Raw genomic sequence first — 17580 nt, forward strand, 5'->3', positions numbered from 1 at the left:
TTCTCTGCAGCTGTTGGAGTGTGTGCCTGGCTCATCCCAAAACCTTTCATCTAACTTGTATCCTCTAGGCCTGCCTTTCGGTCCCCTCAGATGTGCTTTTCCTGGTAGGGGAAGGAGCTCTCTAGGGCAGGGCCGCTTCTTGCTTTCCTGTATCATACAGACCACAGGAGCATCCAGTCCTGGGGTCTATACAAGAAGCCCTTTGTCCTGTCGTCTGTGAATCAGCTTTTTTTTTTTTTTTCAAACCCTCTACTGCAATTATAGAAGTAATTAACAAAATACAACATGCATTTTAGAAAACACATAAAAATAAAAGGAAAACATGCTCTTGTTGACTCATTGTCCAGCCAGCATCAATGGAGGACCTACTGTGTGCTCAGCTCTGTTCTGGGCCCTTGGGTCAGAGGTATTTGAGGCTTGTTCCCAGGCCCTGTGGAGCTTTAGGCTTCACAGAGACAGTGTAAAGAGACCAAGGAAGGGCAATGTCATTGCTCAGGATGAGTGGATGTCCTTGGTTTTCTGCGAGTCTGACATCTTCAGATCTCAGAGTACTTTGCTGCTGTTGCTGCTGCCTTCTGTTTTTTAAACTGGGAAGACCTTGGTTGTTGGACTCATTTCCTGAGCATGAATGTGAATATGTGGTGGCTCTGTTGCTCAGATGGGAAGGAAAGCAGGAAACAACATGCAGGGGGAGTATTTTGTCTCTGAAGCTGCATTGTCCTGAGCTCTTTACTCTGCACTTACACCACAGCACAGAACCTGGATTTGGAAAAGTGGGTGGTGGAAAAGCAGGTCTGAGGTTCTTGAGTGACTGTGGCCATCGAGGAGAGGAGCTGCTCATTACTGGTCAGTCTGGGCTCCACTGGCTGCAGAAATCGCTTTCCAGATGGACTTAGGTTACCTTCCTGATCAGAAATGATCGCTCTGCAATCTGCCCTAAGAAACCTCTAGATATTAAACTTGCATCAAACAACTCTTAAGAGTTTCAGCTGTGTAGAAAGTTTACGCTTTTTTGGAAGAATTTGAATTGTAAAGACATTTTTTGTTTCAAACACACCATGAGACCTATAATATCTAGCTAAGAGACTTGAACACTGAATTTATTAGGCAGGTAATATCTGGCTCTCAGATGAGACAGGGTTCATAATCTTTTTGTGCCATGAGACTTTTCAACAGCCTTTTGAAACCTACAGACCTTTTCTCAGAATTAACATGTTTTAATTCATAAAATACAGTACACAAGATGACAAAGGAAAATAATTATATAGAAATCGTTATCAAAATACTTGTAAAGCAAATTGATTTTGTAGTAATATTATGGTGCTTTATTAATGCATTGATAATAAGATAGTGGCAGGCTTAAGAACTGTACTTTCTGAATAGTAATGAGTATACATGATATTTCAGGATATCTGCAGCAACTGTAATGTGATTTCTATTTGGGGTAGTCCCAGACACAGGTAATACTACACTGGTTTGTTGCTTACTTTCACAGTGGGAGGAGATGCTATATTTCAGGTACAGAGTAATACAAATAAAGATGAAGTTTTTTTCCCATCCAAGTTCACAGACTCTAAATTCTCTTTGTGGATTCCAGGCTAAGAACCATCACACTAGAGTAATACAAATAAAGATGAAGTTTTTTTCCCATCCAAGTTCACAGACTCTAAATTCTCTTTGTGGATTCCAGGCTAAGAACCATCACACTAGGCTGATGGTCCTTCTCTTCTTGTCCACACCTGCACTATCCATAGCTGGCTGCTTATATATTCTTATCATATTGTTATGATAAATGGCACAGACTGAAGCTGTGCTACCCATGTGTCAGGGAGCCTCCTCCCCAGCCCCTCCTCCCTGTCATGGGAGTGGTCTGGTTGCTGCAAACTTTGTCTGATTTATGGATTTAGTTATATTCAGAGACACAGAACCTGCCCCACCACAGGCTTTGTCTGAGGTCCCTTCTTTCATTACAAATACTTAGAACTGGTCCTTTTTTTCCCTTTAGCCTACTCCATCCTGTCTCTCAGCAGTAAACTCCCAAATCCAGAATGTGTGGGACCTCTGGTTAGTGATGTGACAAGATACTGAGCCACTTGCACAGAGAAAATTACAAAGTGAACTACACAGCTGAAGAGACATCCCTGCCAATATTTTCTGAACCTGAGACTCTGTTTTCTCCATCCATACAGTCCACAGCTGCTTGTTAAGTACTTCTTCACTGACCCGACTCCCTCCTGAGTCGTCTTTTACTTCCAGTAGCTGAAGTCCTGGCAGAGGTGACTCCAGCAGGATTCCAGGGTTTCTGGCCACAAGCTTTGACTGTAGAATGGTTCAAACTGCAGAGCCTGGCTCAGGGCAGCAGTTTCCATACTTAGTCCTCACAAATGATACCGTACTCAGGCTACTTTTGGCCCTTTTAAAGAGATGAACAAGAGAAAGAATTAGAAGACTAGGTGGAAGGAGAAATTGAACTTTTAAATTCCCTTTTCTAGTACTGTGCCCACCTTATTTTCTGTCTTCTGTCTAGCTGGATCTTGAACTTGACTTGAAATATTTGTTTGAAATATTGTCAGGCTTTGGACATATTCATATGAAAGTAATTTACGCCAAGGAGCACGGGCTTTGGAGTTGGTCTTTTCTGAATTGGGTCCCTGAGCTTACTGGGGCCAGCGCCATGCCGTTGATGCCAGCGACTTGCTAGAAAGCCAGGGCTGTGCCTCCGCTTGAATCCCCTGGGAAGTGCTTGGTACTTGTCATCTAAGTAATTGTTCCCGGACATTTCACAAGTTGATGTTTTTCTACTCAGATTACAGATGCTCTTTTAAAATCTTCTGAATAGAATAAAATGTTTCCATGTGAAAGCTTTGACAGGGGAATGCTGGAACTAGATCTGCCTTGAGTCTGTGACACCAAATACTTCAGTGCTTCATCTAAATATAGTCTACTTTTAATTATCCACACTAATGAGAAAGGACAGTAGTGCAGATAATCCAAAAATCATCGTGTTTTTGTTTTAGAATATGTTTTATGATTGGCTTTTATGTGGGAATGTCTAAGAAATAAATTATACTCTCAGTACATTACATTTTGAAGACTTGACTCAAGGAAAATTGTCTGGTTTCACTTTCCTGGCCCTTCTGTTTAGGATTTTTCCCTTTTATCCCTTAGACAGTTTCACCCTCACTTCTGCTGCCCTATTGCCTAGCCCCCAGCTAACAATATGTACCAGTCAGAAGCAAGTCTTCCTTTTCTGTAAAATCACCTAAGTTTCATCATGCACATGGAGGATGTATAATTTTAGTTTTACAGTCTTCAATAGACTGCTTATCAAAAGATAGCATAAGAGTGAAGAGCAGAGTTTCTAAAGGCAGATAGCCTGGATTTGGATTCCATCTCTGCCACCTATCAGCTGTGTGACCTTGGGCAAGTTACTTAACTTCTCTGTGCTTCAATTTCCTCATCAGTAAAATTAGGCCTCTTAGGGTTGTTTTGAGGATTATTATATGTAAAGCACTCAGAACACTGCCTGGCATATATAGCAGATATATGTAAATGTTTGCGGCTATTGTTTTTATAAAATAAAAAGAAATGTGGTATGTTCTGTTAATTTATTCATTAAATATTTCTCAAGCACTTACAACTGTACAAAGCCTTCTAACTTTAATGCTGTAAATAAGAACTTAAAAGGAGATGCTTTAAAGAGGGTGGAGAATAGAAGGGGCAAACATAATCAGATTACCTAGATGTATTTGTTTTTAATTTTCAAGTTCTGCGAGCAGCTGTGCCCAAGAATGTGTCTGTGGCTGAAGGAAAGGAACTGGACCTGACCTGTAACATCACAACAGACCGAGCAGATGACATCCGGCCCGAGGTGACGTGGTCCTTCAGCAGGATGCCTGACAGCACCCTACCTGGCTCCCGTGTGTTGGCGCGGCTTGACCGTGATTCCCTGGTGCACAGCTCGCCTCATGTTGCTTTGAGTCATGTGGATGCACGCTCCTACCATTTACTGGTTCGGGATGTTAGCAAAGAAAACTCTGGCTACTATTTCTGCCACGTGTCCCTGTGGGCACCCGGACACAACAGGAGCTGGCACAAAGTGGCAGAGGCCGTGTCTTCCCCAGCTGGTGTGGGTGTGACCTGGCTAGGTGAGTGGTTTGGAGAATGACTCTTAACCTCTTCAGCTTAACCCCTCCTCGGAGTTATCTGAAGGAGTTATCTCAGGAGGCTCTGCGCTTTGCATGACTTTGACATTATTTCTGTTGGTTCATGCATGCTTTGGCCCAGATAGATCCCAAGCTGGGGATGAAATAGAATCTGGCAGGCAAGGGAAATGTTTAGATAATGTGGCCTCAGTTGTCTCAATACCCTCATTTGAGAGTATATAGTTTCCTTTTGTTGTCGACATTTGCAGGGTCAGGGCACTGCTGAATGGCTCTTTGAAATGAATCTTTGTTGGAGGGAGAACACTGCCATTCTTCGTTTGTTTCTCTTAGACTCCTAGGTGCTCCCTGGCAGGAGCTGGTGCTTTTCCAAAGCCCAATGCAGAAAGATAATTCCTTCAGTTATTAGAAAGCATTTTTTTTTTCACGTCACGCCCTGGAATCCCACAATATATCTGTATATACCAGTTACAACTAAAGGGCCCGCCTGCTTCTGTAGGCTTGTTTTGTGGATGCTCTCCCCCCAGGTGTAATTTCCCCAGTGGAAGAGCAGAGTAGCTCTCAAGTGTTGACCACCTTGCCACCCATTTTATAACAACCTGCCGTGTATGTGGAGATCTTTGGCATGTCCTCTTACTTTATACTAAGCTCCTTTTCCCCTACCTCTTTTTTCCCTAAATGTTTGCCCTCTGGGCAAAATGTACACTAACTTTTCCTAATTTTTGTTATGTCTTGTAATTGCAAGTAATCAAAGGAGGGATGGGGTCAAGCTGGGTGTGGAAAGCTTCGCTCCCCACCTCCATTATTACAGAGATGGGACAGGCCTTCCATCACATTCCCCCGTTTTGATCTCTCTACTGTCCATGAGTGCCTGAGCCCTGAGAAAGGCATTTGGCATTGCTCTGATTATTAGCAGGCAAAACAGATCTTTAAAGGCCAGGAAACCATTTCCTCCTTTGTCTGATTCTTCTGCTATGACCTCCAACTCATACTTATCTATTCCTTATCTCTGCATGGAAATCTTCTCTTGGGTTAGTGGCATATTCACTCTCCTTTTTTTTTTTTCCTCCCCAGTAAGCCTTTATTTGGCAAAGATAGGGAGTTGGCCGGTGGAGACAGAGGGGGCAGGGAGAAGAAGAGCAATGAGAGTAAGCAGAAGGGACAATCCGATTCCGATGGAGACGAGGCAGGGTGTTCATCAGCCCTGTTAGCAAAGTAATCCTTTGATATCTGAAAAGTAAAAGAAGCGGGGTTTATCTGGCAAGCTTTTTATTCCTGCCGTCTGAACCCCATGCAAGAGAGTCACTATGAAGTACTGAACTGGAACAATGTTGGCCCAGCTAGAACTCTCCTTAGCAACCTTCAAAATAAAACAGATGTTGTCAGCACCAAAAGAAGATTTTTCATCTCTGGAGCTGAATTTGTCTCACAGCTCTGATCCTTGGTGTATTGTATGGTGCTGTCAAATCCCAGCACTGGCTCTCCGTACCCGCTCCCCCTTCAACTTCTGAATCCCAGCTCGAGGACTTTTTTTTTTTTTATTGAAAGTGCTGCTTGCACTCCAATTTGAGGCTTCTTTGAAGTACTTGTTCATTGATCCCGGCATACCCGGGGGGATATGCAGGGACTGTCAGACAACAGGAGCGGAGCTCTAGGAGGAATGGGCTCCTTTAACTGGAAGGGATTTGTTGGTAGCTGTGTTCTCCAGAGAGTGAAAAGAAATAAAGAGACTAAATTGTGGAAAAGGCTCAGTTACTATCCAAAGGATCCCGTCATTTGTTTTCCTTTGGAGTGCTACTACCATTGTGAAAGTCATCAGTGTGCTTTTCCTGACTGATGCTAACAGATATAGAACCTGCACCTTCCCTGCTGCTTTGCATGTAATAAGCACTCAATAAATATTAGCTGAATGGGTAAATAAACCAGTACCCACACATGGATTTTGTTAAAATATGTGCATAGGAAAGCTAGAATTGCTAAGAAAGCAGTAATGTTCAACTCCTAGGATATTCAGAGATATTTGCCCCTGAGTAAACCTAATGAAAGAGCGAGTAGTATGAAAAACAATTGCATTCTTTTTTTTTTCTTCCTCTGAAGACTTCTCCTCCTTCCCTGTGCCTATGACTCAGTCCATTACAGCTACTTGGACACTTGTCAGGAGCGGGTAGGGCATGAGCATAGCAGCAGACCCTTCTCAAAGACTTCCCCGCTGGACTCTGTCCAGAAGTCAGTGAGCCTGGCCTGACACTCCATGGTTGTCTCTAGATATGTAACGTGCATGTATATGCGTACGGATACCATACCACATACAACTTGGGACCAATATATGGTAACCGAGAAGTGACCAAAAAAGATAGACAGACAACCTGACAAGCACTCTGTTGATACAGGTGGTCTTAGGTCATGTAACTCTGGAATGTTGTCACAGAAAAGTTTTCGAGAGAGTTGGTTTGCTACACAGGTAAAATGCAAAACTCAGTTTTGCCACTTGACAGATTAAAATGAATAATTACCATTTATTGAGCATCTACTGTGTGCCAGGCACTGGACTAAGGAGCTTATATGCATTAAATGTTCAATGTGAAAATATTTTTGGCCTTGGGACTCAGCTTCACTCCTGAAACTCCAGAGCATAGTCCTAAGAGCTGGGTAGTTCTTGTCTTCATTTGCTTGGGGCTTGTGTACTGAGCTAGGTGAGGGGATTGAAGCTGATTGGGGTCTTCTAGAGTTCCACTGTGCTAAGCAGGAAGACGGGGCAATGACGTGAATGGGCCTGGCAAGTCCAGAGCACTTGCAGCCATTGAGAGGATCATGATAATTTTTTGGATGTTGAGAAAAAACCTCTTTTACTTAGAATGTATGTCCTACTTTGAAGGGAAAGAAAAAAAAGATTTAAGTTGGCTTGCAAAATGAGGTACAATTTAAAGCAGGAGACATAAAAATAAAATCAAGATCAAAAGGGTAAAAGAAGAATAGATATTGCAAGGTGGTTGGTATGAATTAGTTATTATATTTGAGCACTGAATTTGCCTCTGAAGTTCTGAAGAGTTGAGACAAAAAAAAGATGTGATTATACAGTTCTCTGAGGAAGGAAAACATTAACTCTTTCAGTGAGACAAACTTTCTCTTGGCATTGAATTTATCATGTGCTTTTTCATTTTGGGGCATTGGAAAACATAATGGACAGGGCTTTCAACTGTTCTTTTACAGAAGGCCCTAAATGATTGTTTAAATGGATGTTTCTTATATCCACCCTCTATAAAAGCTGAGGACATAAATCTTAAGTGTGTGAAGGGTTTCTGTAAGAAGCTCAATTACTATGGGGGACAAATGATGCTTTGTGTTGATCCAATTTAGTATATGTCTAAAACAGAGAACCTAGCAGAATGGCTAGTTAATCTGCACATTAAGCCATCTCCTTCTGCTATCAGATGTCTTAAATGAGCCTTTGGCAAGAGTTGGATACTAATCAGTTCATGGTTGAACTCTCTGCCCCAAGTACCAGACTTCTGTGGTGTTAATTGGAAGGGGTTCCACAGGCTTTGGATATAAGAGCTGGAGGAGGCAGAGTTGAGTTCTGCTGTTCAGTCTTAAGAACCTGATTTGCATTCTCCCCCACTAAAGGACTGGCCCCTCTTCAGCAATGTGCCAGCAACGAAGGTAATTATTTTATTTAAAAGAGCTGTTAATCTGCTAAGTACTTGGTAGAAACTTTAGAGTTCTGGGCCATTTATAGGCGATAAGATTTAGACCTGTAGGTTTTTTAAGGATAACTAATATCAGCTGTCTGTCCAAGATTATTCTGGAAGGCAGAAGTGCACGTGGCCAAGTGTTGGAGTCAGGAGACATGTGTTAGTCCTCCTTCTAGGTATGTTGCCTCGGGTGTGTCGATGAACATTTCCAAGTAAGTTTTGGTTTCCTGGTTTAATATGATAATGCATATAAAGTGCTTAGTACAGTGCCTGGCTCTTAAATGCTCACTGCATTTTCTTGGTGGTGGCGATGATGATTTGTTAGTGTTTGAGGGTCTTCCCCACCAAGTTCTTAACCAGTTAAGACCTAAGAGTTTGTCTTAGCGCATGGAGGAGCCCAGCATAGAGGAATTAGGAACATGTGTGTCCTAAAAGCAGCTGCTCCTAAGAGGAGCTAGAGAAAGGGGTTGAGCTGACCACACCCAGCCCTTTTCCTCCCCCTCAAAGCTAGTAATTCACTTTTCCTTCTCTGGGAGGAGCAAATGAGGATGAAGAAAGAAAAACTTCATGAGTATTTCTTTTTTTTTTTTTTTTTTTGAGATGGAGTCTTGCTCTGTCGCCCAGGCTGGAGTGCAGTGGTGCGATCTTGGCTCACTGCAACCTCCGCCTCCCAGGTTCAAGCGATTCTCCTGCCCTAGCCTCTCAAGTAGCTGGGACTACAGGGCGCCCGCCACCATGCCCGGCTAATTTTTTTTTGTATTTTTAGTAGAGATGGGGTTTCGCCACGTTGGCCAGGCTGGTCTGAAACTCCTGACTTCAGGTGATCCGCCCGTCTCGGCCTCCCAAAGTGCTGGGATTACAGGTGTGAGCCACCGTGCCTGGCCCTTCATGAGTATTTCTTTGGGTGCAGGGCATAGATGTTGCATTCAAATGATGTTATTTTTATTGCTCTGAAATGGCTAGTGCTCCATCCATCCTCATAATGGTTCTGCCACAGTAAGGTAATGAGTCTCCCCTCCCACCCCCTCCCAACAACAATAGCTCCTTATTTGTAGCCTTCACTCATTAAATGTCGGTGAATATTTAATTGTTATACAAATGATGATCGTGGTGTCATTTTGACGATTGGTCAATATGCTCAGCTGCCTCTAAAGTACCCACCCAATTCAAAATGATAAAACCCTGTCATCAGCAGAGGCTGAGTACTCCTTCTGTTTCTTCTGACTGGTGCATGCAGCCATTCATGTAATTAGCTGTGCCAAGTTAACTAAGTTTCAGAGGGGGTATTAGAACATGGTCCTATTGTACACAGTTCAGGATTAGTGCTTCAGCTGTTGTCATCACTCTTGTCTTCCGGGACGTAGCAGGCTTTGAGAAAGATTAGTAACCTGGATGTGTAAGGAGGTTGCACAATTTGATCATAGTAGGAGCCAGGCCACGGAGCCAAAGCCTGTCCTATAATTCTGCTCTCACACACTCTGCAAGGCCTTAGTCTTCTAACTTAGCTCTTCTAACTTTTGCTTTTTGTTTGTTTTTCATTTGGAAATGTACATGAAAATAGTACCAATCTTATAAGGTTGTTATGGAGATTAATTGAAAATGCAAGGAAAGTATATAGTGTGGTGCCTGGCATATGGAAAGCCCTTGATAAATGCTCGTTGTTTAGCATTATTATTGTAAAATGGGGATAATAATACCTTCCTTACAAAATTGTCATGAGAGTAAAAGGAGGTATTTTGTATGAAAATCTCTAGATCAGGCTCCTGCACATAGTAGGCCCACAATACTTGTTTTTACAAATTAGCCAGTGATTCTGAAAGCTTTTCATTGTTTTGAAAGTTGTGACAAAGGAGTCTAAGAGCCATTATTTTTAAAGCCTTTCTTTGGGGGAGGGTCACTCTTTTGGAGTCTGTGCATAGCTTGGGAGATGGTGTGGACATGAGCAGACACCTTCCTGGCATCCAGATTAGGGAGCAGATCCCTGCTTCTCAGAATGTTAGTGATGCCGCACTTGGACTGGCCTCAGTATTCTGTGAGAGGGCTTACAGTGTGTGTTGTTGTTTGTTTTTAACTTTTAAAAATAGAAATTTACAAATATTCACAGTTGAAGAAATAACCACCAACTTCAACAATAATCAATATTTTGCTGATCTTATTTTATCTCTCTTCCCTATTCCAGACACCAGACACACACAGACACACACACACAAAAACACACACTTTTTTCTTCTAGAAGAGTATAAAGTATATCCCAGACATCATGTCGTTTTACTGTTAAACACTTTAGTATGCATCTTTAATGATAAGTAGTTTTTAAACATAACCACCATTGCATTCTTAGCTGATTTCTTGATGAGATCAAGCAGAATGTAGCAGTAATCAGTGGTGAAATGCCTGTGCCCAAAATGAGCATTTTAATGCAAAATATTAAATTTAGTTCAATTCAGCCAGTATGTTAGTATTTTTTATGTACAAGGCACTGCATGCACAGCACGTACAGAGAATCAAGGTGGCAGTCCCTGGCCCTGGGAAGAGTCCTGTGGAAAGCCCATAAGACATACATACAAATAACCAAAGTTCAAGGCAGGATTCACATAAAACCCTTAGAGAGCAGGGAGCTTGGCAGGTGGTGGGATTTGTTGAATACGAAATAGGAGTGTGACATGCAAGTTCAAAGGAGGCATTCTCCGTTGAGTAGGAGAGGATACACAGAAGAGGTATGTGCATGACAGGCCTTGAAGAAGGGCACAATCTCTGCAAACCATTTTTAAAATTGTAAAACAATGTTAAAGGACAATCTCTGTCCATGCACCAAAACAAAAACGAAATCAGAACCTGCTCCTACTCCTACCATTCTGACATGGTGGAATCATATCTTCTCCAGGAGTGTAAGTCTAAAGTTGAGCTACAAGGCTGGTGGATAGTTCAAATGAACCTGCCCCTCATAAGTTCACAAGCCAAGAATCCACTTGTTTTTGTTTGCCTTTGCATTAAAACTGAGGCCTCCTTTTCTGAGGCCTAAGGTTAGTTTTAAGAGAGAATGAAGAGACCAACTGTTGAGGTCAATGAAGAGATTTTTCTTTCCTTCCAAGCTGGAATTCCTATAGCTAGATGCACACATTGTGCAAGTCCCCCGTACTCTCATTCCGCTCTGTTTGGGCACGTAGGATTCAAACAGATTCATTTCAGGGTGGAGAATGGAGTAGAATGAAAGAATCTCTTCGGTCATTATTTAAACTACTTATTGAGCAGGTGGCCCAGGTGCTGAGGCAGACAGAGCAGCAGGAAGGAAGGCAGAGAAACTGGAAGCATAGGAGTAGCTAGGGAATGGTGAGAGGTGCCATCTGAGTGGAGTTGAGAAGGCAGTGGGTGCTGCGGCTGGGTGCACGCAGTGGAGGGCCTCGAATGGCAGGCTGGGGAGCATTTTCTTAACTCAGTAGGTGAGGGAAGAAGCCACGGGAGGTTTATGGAGCAGATGCCCGAGCAGTCATGTCAGTCATGTCAGGTGGCATTGGGAGGTTGTTATTATAGTCTTGGCTAGAGGGAGTGAGGGCCAGGGTGAAGGTGTTCTTCATGAGGTTTTCACTTCTGTTTGCAAATATTCATAAAGTGTCTACTCTGCATCAGGCCTGGGAACAAAGAAATGGAAGAGACACTGAGGAGGTAGAATGTGTGAGACTTAGGAACCCTCAGAGTGGAGAGGTGGAAGGGAAGGGAGAGCGTTGAAGATGGCACACCTTTGACACTGAGTGACCTTGAGAATGAGTGGCGGGAATGTGGTAGCAGGAATGGTTGTTGAAAAGTTTGGAGGTGGGGCTGGCTGTGTTTGGAACAAGGTTTTAGCACTCTCTCTCTCTCTCTCTCTCTCTCTCTCTCTCTCTCTCTCTCTCTCTCTCTCTTTCTCTCTTTCTCTCTCTCTCTCGCTGGCTCACTGTGTGTGTGTGTGTGTGTGTGTTTGTGTTTGTGTGTTTGCAGAAGCAGATGTGGAGTGAGGTGAATTCGGTTGTGAGCGTGCTGTAGTAAAGGTGCCATGGATGCTCAGTTAGAATGCCCAGACCTCAGCTCAGGCCAGTGTTTGGGTCTGGAGGCTAAGGAAGAGCTGGGTTTTCATGTCTGGGGGAGTGAGCTTTGGGGTGTGAGCAGGCCAGGGAGTGGGAGGAGAGAGAGAGCTGCCCAGGTGATTGGCACAGGAGCTAGTTTTGACCACCTTTTCTGTGTGTTCTGTGATCTGACCACTAATAGGTCAGTCAAGTCACTCGAACATGTTTTTTTAATTGACAGATTAAAATTATATATGTTTATGGTGTACCACATGGTGTTTTGAAATATGTATACATTGTTGAATGGCTAAATCAAGCTAATTAACATATCCATTACCTCACATACCTATAATTTTTTGTTCTGAGAATGTCGAAGATCTGTTCTCTTAGCAGTTTCCAAGTATACAATACATGGTTATTAACTATAGTCACAATGTTGTACAATAGATTTCTGGAACTTATTCCTCCAGTCTAACTGAAAGTTTGCGTCCTTTGCCTAGCATTCTCCCCCTCCATCCCCCAGCCTCTGGTAATCACCACTTTACTCTCTGTTTCTATGAGCTCAGCTTTTTGACCTCCCCCATGCGAGTGACATTATGTGGTATTTGTCTTTCTGTGCCTAGCTTATTTCACTTAACACTGTCCTCCAGGTTCATCTGTGTTGTCGCAAATGGCAGGATTTTGTTCTTTTTTTTTTTTTTATGGCTGAATAGTAGTCTATTGTGTATATATACCATGTTTTTTTAATCCATTCATCTGTTGATGGACACGGGTTGATTCCATATCTTGGCCCTTGTGAATAATGCTGCAATGAACATCTACCGTCTTTCATCATAATTTTGACAGCCTTTGAAAAGGTGCCACTCTGAAAGAATCTGCACAGGGGTGGAAATAAACCATTAAGGATCAAAGGGTCTGTCACCTGTGAGGAGACAGAAGAGGAGTCCCCACAGGCAACTTCATGGTGTTTTGGATCACACTGGTCAGTCAGGCTGAGGCGAGGGCCTGCAGGGAGCTGTCTTCTGGGTCACATTCCCTGTGGCAGTAACTTAGTGTCATGGCAGCACTGCACTCAGCATTCCTAAAAATCATGTGTCAGTCAGTGGAACTTAGAAAATATGAAGTTTAGAAGACAGTAGGTTTGGTTCATCTGTGAGCTAAGGATGCACTTGAAAGGTGGTAGAAGACAGGGCTCCGTTCCCATCTGCCACTTTTGAACTGTGTGGCCAAGTCACTAACTTCTTTAAAGCTCTCCCCTCAGAAATGGGAACTGTGAATAGTGATCACAAATATATACACGTGTATGTGTATATGAATATGTGTGTACCTGCATACACACACACACCAGGCACCAGTCTAGGCATTTTAAGTACAGTATATTTTAACTCTTAACCCTCACAATAACATTATGAGCTAGTTACTGTCATCCCCATTTGTATGGGTGAGGCACCAGAGATCTGAGTAATCTACCCAAGGTCAATAGCAAGTAAGTGGCAGAACCAGGATTTGAACACAGTCTGGCTCCAGACCTCAGCTCCTCACCACTGTTCTCTGCTGCCTCACAGTTTGCTGTTCAGGGTTATGGTTCTCCAGTCCCCACACAGTCTCATGCCACACAGGAAGGGTCTTATGTGTTGTGCTTGAAATGGACTAGAGGCTCCATGTAAGAGCCACTGCTGGCTGCTGCCTACAGATAGTTGATGCTCAGTGTTCTGGGGCAGTCTTGCTCTGTGCACAGCTGGTGCAAATCTGCCCTTTCCACATGAGATGGACTTAGTTATCCTGCTCTGCACCCACATTGCTGCATCCTGAATTCGACATGAAAGTTTACATGTGGAGTAATTTGAGCATTCCTTATCTTTTGCATATGATGGTGTAAACACAGTTGGGTGGTGTGTGTCCTTCAGTCAGTTTTTGCTAGGGTGATGTGTGGTGTGGTGTATTAGCACCATGCCCAGGTTCAGGACATCCCCTAGCAGTGTGACAGCATATGAGCCTGTAAAATGAGCAGTCAGGATGGCCAGTGGATTCCTCTCTAGCCCTGGCAGTCCCACAGCCTGTGGATTTCTCTACGGTGTCCACATCACAGTACGATGTACTCCCATGGATGGGCACAAGCAATTAAATACTTGCGAAGATGACATTTGAGGAATTAGGATTTTGAGTTCTTTGCATTTTCTGGTCCACTGAATCATTCTTGGAGAAATCATGATGTTATAAATTCCATTAGAAGTGTAAATCACAAGAAAAGTTCCTTGACCTCAGCAGTTTGTAATCTGTATGTCATAAATGAAAACAATGTTAAATAAAACCAAACTTTGATCAAGGTGATGCAGATAAAGATAGTGTTGATAAATGGAGAGTTCTGTTTAGGTAGTAGTATTTTTCTCCCAGAAGGCAAAGTGCTATGGAAGAAAAACGTAGCCCTTTATAGGCCGGGTGTGGTGGCTCGTTCCTGTAATCCCAGCACTTTGGGAGGCTGAGGTGGGCAGATCACTTGAGGTCAGGAGTTTGAGACTAGCCTGTCCAACATGGCAAAACCCTGTCTCTACTAAAAAAATGCAAAAATGAGCTGGGTGTGGTGGTGTGTTCCTGAATTCCCAGCTATTTGGTTGGCTGAGGCATGAGAAATGCTGGAACCTGGGAGGCAGTTGCAGTGAACTGAGATCGCGCCACTGCACTCCACTTGGGAGACACAGTAAGACTGTCCAAAAAAAAAAACAAAAAAAGAAGAAGAAGAAAAATGTAGCCTTTTCTAAAAGCCTGAACATTCAGGCAGTAAACATTTACTGAGTGCCTACTGCATAAAAGGCAGTGTATTTGGAGCTTGAGGATGAGACTATAAGCAAAGAGTCATTGTGGAGTGGGCTAACTGGCATACAAAAGTGCATAGATGGCTTATGGGAGCACAGAGTATATCCCTTCTGGGGACCCAGGACCAGGTGACATTGAAGAATAAGTGGAAGTTTGTAGTGCATCTCACATGATCACAGTGGCGTGAGACTGTGTGGAGACTGGAGAACCTCGAGTAATCAGGTGTAGAGGAGCTGGGGGAAAGGAGAGGAAGCCACAAGAGGATTCCAACATCAGCTCCTTGGCAGGTATGGAGGAAGCCTTGGGGCAAAGGAGGACAGAACCATGGAGGTGCAGAAATGGATTAAATTGATGCAGTGAACCCCAGAGGAAGGAGGGGTTTTTCTCCCAGTGGAAACAGGACTGTGGCAGAGGCAAGGGGATGCTAGGAGAATGCTAGCTTCCCTCCCACCCTTCTCTGCAGGCACATGGGGTGCTCACTAGGGCAAGATTCACAGTGACACAGGTGAGTTACATGTGGCAGTAGCGAGAATGTCTGTGGGAGAGTTTGAGGATGGGAGTGCTTATTGACCACTGAACACAGATTCCGCAGAAAAAGTCAGAGGAACGGTAAAGTGAGGACAGAAATATGTAGGGGGAATGATGACCTGAGGGCCTTGCATTTAGGGCATGGCCAAGGATGACAGGAAGCTGAGCCACTGTGCCACTGATGGGCCTCAAGTTCTGGAATTTACTGTTGGGTGGGGTTTTCCGATACTGTTCCAGTGGGGGTGTTGGAGGTCTGTGGGCTTGCTTGGCATTCCAGAGCAATCTTGGTAGGGGGTGGACACTGAGCTTCTTAAGAGATTCTTCTCAGAAGACCTTAACCTCTTGGGGAAACTGACAGCAGACCCCAGTGCCATGGAAGGATCAAGATTCTGGCCGAGGACATTGGGCTTCTGTCCTTGGGAGGTTTTCTTGGGGTGGGAGGTATGAGAAACGGTGTTTTACAAGTTTTGCAAAAACACTGTTCTAGGATCCTATCCAATGCAACGACTGATTTCTGTCTCTCTAGTCCGGCAGGAGAAGCATTTAATTGTTAAAACAAGAGCAGTCCTTGTCTCATTCCTTTTGTTAATTCTTGCCATGTTACTCTAATTATTTTCCTATCCTGGCCTTTCTGTCTCTCGTTCAGAACCAGACTACCAGGTGTACCTGAATGCTTCCAAGGTCCCCGGGTTTGCGGATGACCCCACAGAGCTGGCATGCCGGGTGGTGGACACGAAGACTGGGGAGGCGAATGTCCGATTCACGGTTTCGTGGTACTACAGGATGAACCGGCGCAGCGACAATGTGGTGACCAGCGAGCTGCTTGCAGTCATGGACGGGGACTGGACGCTAAAATATGGAGAGAGGAGCAAGCAGCGGGCCCAGGATGGAGACTTTATTTTTTCTAAGGAACATACAGACACGTTCAATTTCCGGATCCAAAGGACTACAGAGGAAGACAGAGGCAATTATTACTGTGTTGTGTCTGCCTGGACCAAACAGCGGAACAACAGCTGGGTGAAAAGCAAGGATGTCTTCTCCAAGCCTGTTAACATATTTTGGGCATTAGAAGGTAGGAACTTTTTTCTTGTTATTCATTTTTGTTTTGTCTTTGCTTAAGTCGTGCCGCTGTGTGTTGATGCACAGTCACCCTCTGCAGGTTATCACTTACACTAGGAATGTGTGTCCTGGACATTGATCGCCATGCGACCCGTTGCACGTGCTCTTTGGACTCACTATCACCCCTCCTCTGTCCCCAAGCCCCAGAGAGGTCCCTCTCCAACTCACTGTCAATCAGCCAAGTCTCTTGTTTCCTGAACTTTACCTCTGAATGTTTCTTTTCTCTTTCTTGTGTTAAACATGATGACTCTGAGGACACTATTTCCCCTGGAGAAACCGTTACCTCTCTGAGGACAGTTTCCCCCAGAGCCCACCTAAGTGGTGCCCATTTTCTTCCCACACTTCTCGTAACTGGGCCTAGAGGTGTGGGGCAGGTGCCCTTCTTGATCCTCCCTGCGGCTTCCAGGTCGTTTTCGCTCACTCCTAAAAATATCTAGCTTCGAATCTCGTGTCATCATCACACCATACCACCTCTTCTTGTTACTATTGCCTGTTGCCTCCTAGGTCCTCCGTTCATTCTTTGAAGATGTTAGCGTTTGTTTCATGGCCACTCTGCCTGACACTGCTCCCATCTTGCTAACTTCAGTATCTGTGTAGAGCACTGGGTCACAATTGGAAGCACCCTAGGAACTTAAAAAAAATGCTGGTGCTTTGTCCCACCAGAAATTCTCCCATCCAGATACTAACCAGGCCTGACCCTGCTTAGCTTCCAAGATCAGACGAGATCAGGCGGGTCCCACCAGAAATTCTGTTTTAGTTGGTCTGAAGTATATGCATTCTGGGCACTGGAATTTTTAAATGCTCCCACAGTGATTTTCATGTGCAGCCAAGGTGGCGAGCTCTAATACAGTTAATCCTGTCATTCTCAGTTGCTTGTCCTCCTCTCTGTAGTCATCATGTCCTCTATCCTATTTTGGTCCTACACTTACATGCTTATATGCTACATTAGACCGTCTCCCTTCTGATAACTGAAACCCTTCCACAGTCTCAATTTCAAGCATCCTGTTCTCTAAACATATCTCCTGTCTTTCTATACCGCTCCGTCTAGTACTCCAGCAACAATCCCCCAACCTTACTGGGGCCAACAATCTGTTAATCCTACCACCTGACATCGTCCTTCACTGCCATTGTGTCTTCACGTCTCTCTCACTAGGGTGCCCATTTGTAGTCCAGCGTACACCTGGAATGGTGTACATTATGATAGCACCTTCTTTCATTCTCAGA

At 43.9% G+C, this 17580-nt stretch overlaps 1 protein-coding gene across 1 annotated transcript in view; it reads left to right on the forward strand.

Annotated features, from left to right (window-relative positions):
- The window catches only part of PTGFRN (prostaglandin F2 receptor inhibitor), an 80888-nt gene that overhangs the window by 35925 nt on the left and 27383 nt on the right, over positions 1 to 17580 (forward strand). Inside the window, exons 4-5 of the mRNA XM_031014572.3 lie at positions 3768 to 4148; positions 15884 to 16309. Coding sequence (XP_030870432.3) covers positions 3768 to 4148; positions 15884 to 16309 — 807 coding nt within the window. The remainder of the gene's footprint in view (positions 1 to 3767; positions 4149 to 15883; positions 16310 to 17580) is intronic.

Source organism: Gorilla gorilla, chromosome 1, assembly GCF_029281585.2.
Source record: "Gorilla gorilla gorilla isolate KB3781 chromosome 1, NHGRI_mGorGor1-v2.1_pri, whole genome shotgun sequence".
NCBI lineage: Eukaryota > Metazoa > Chordata > Mammalia > Primates > Hominidae > Gorilla > Gorilla gorilla.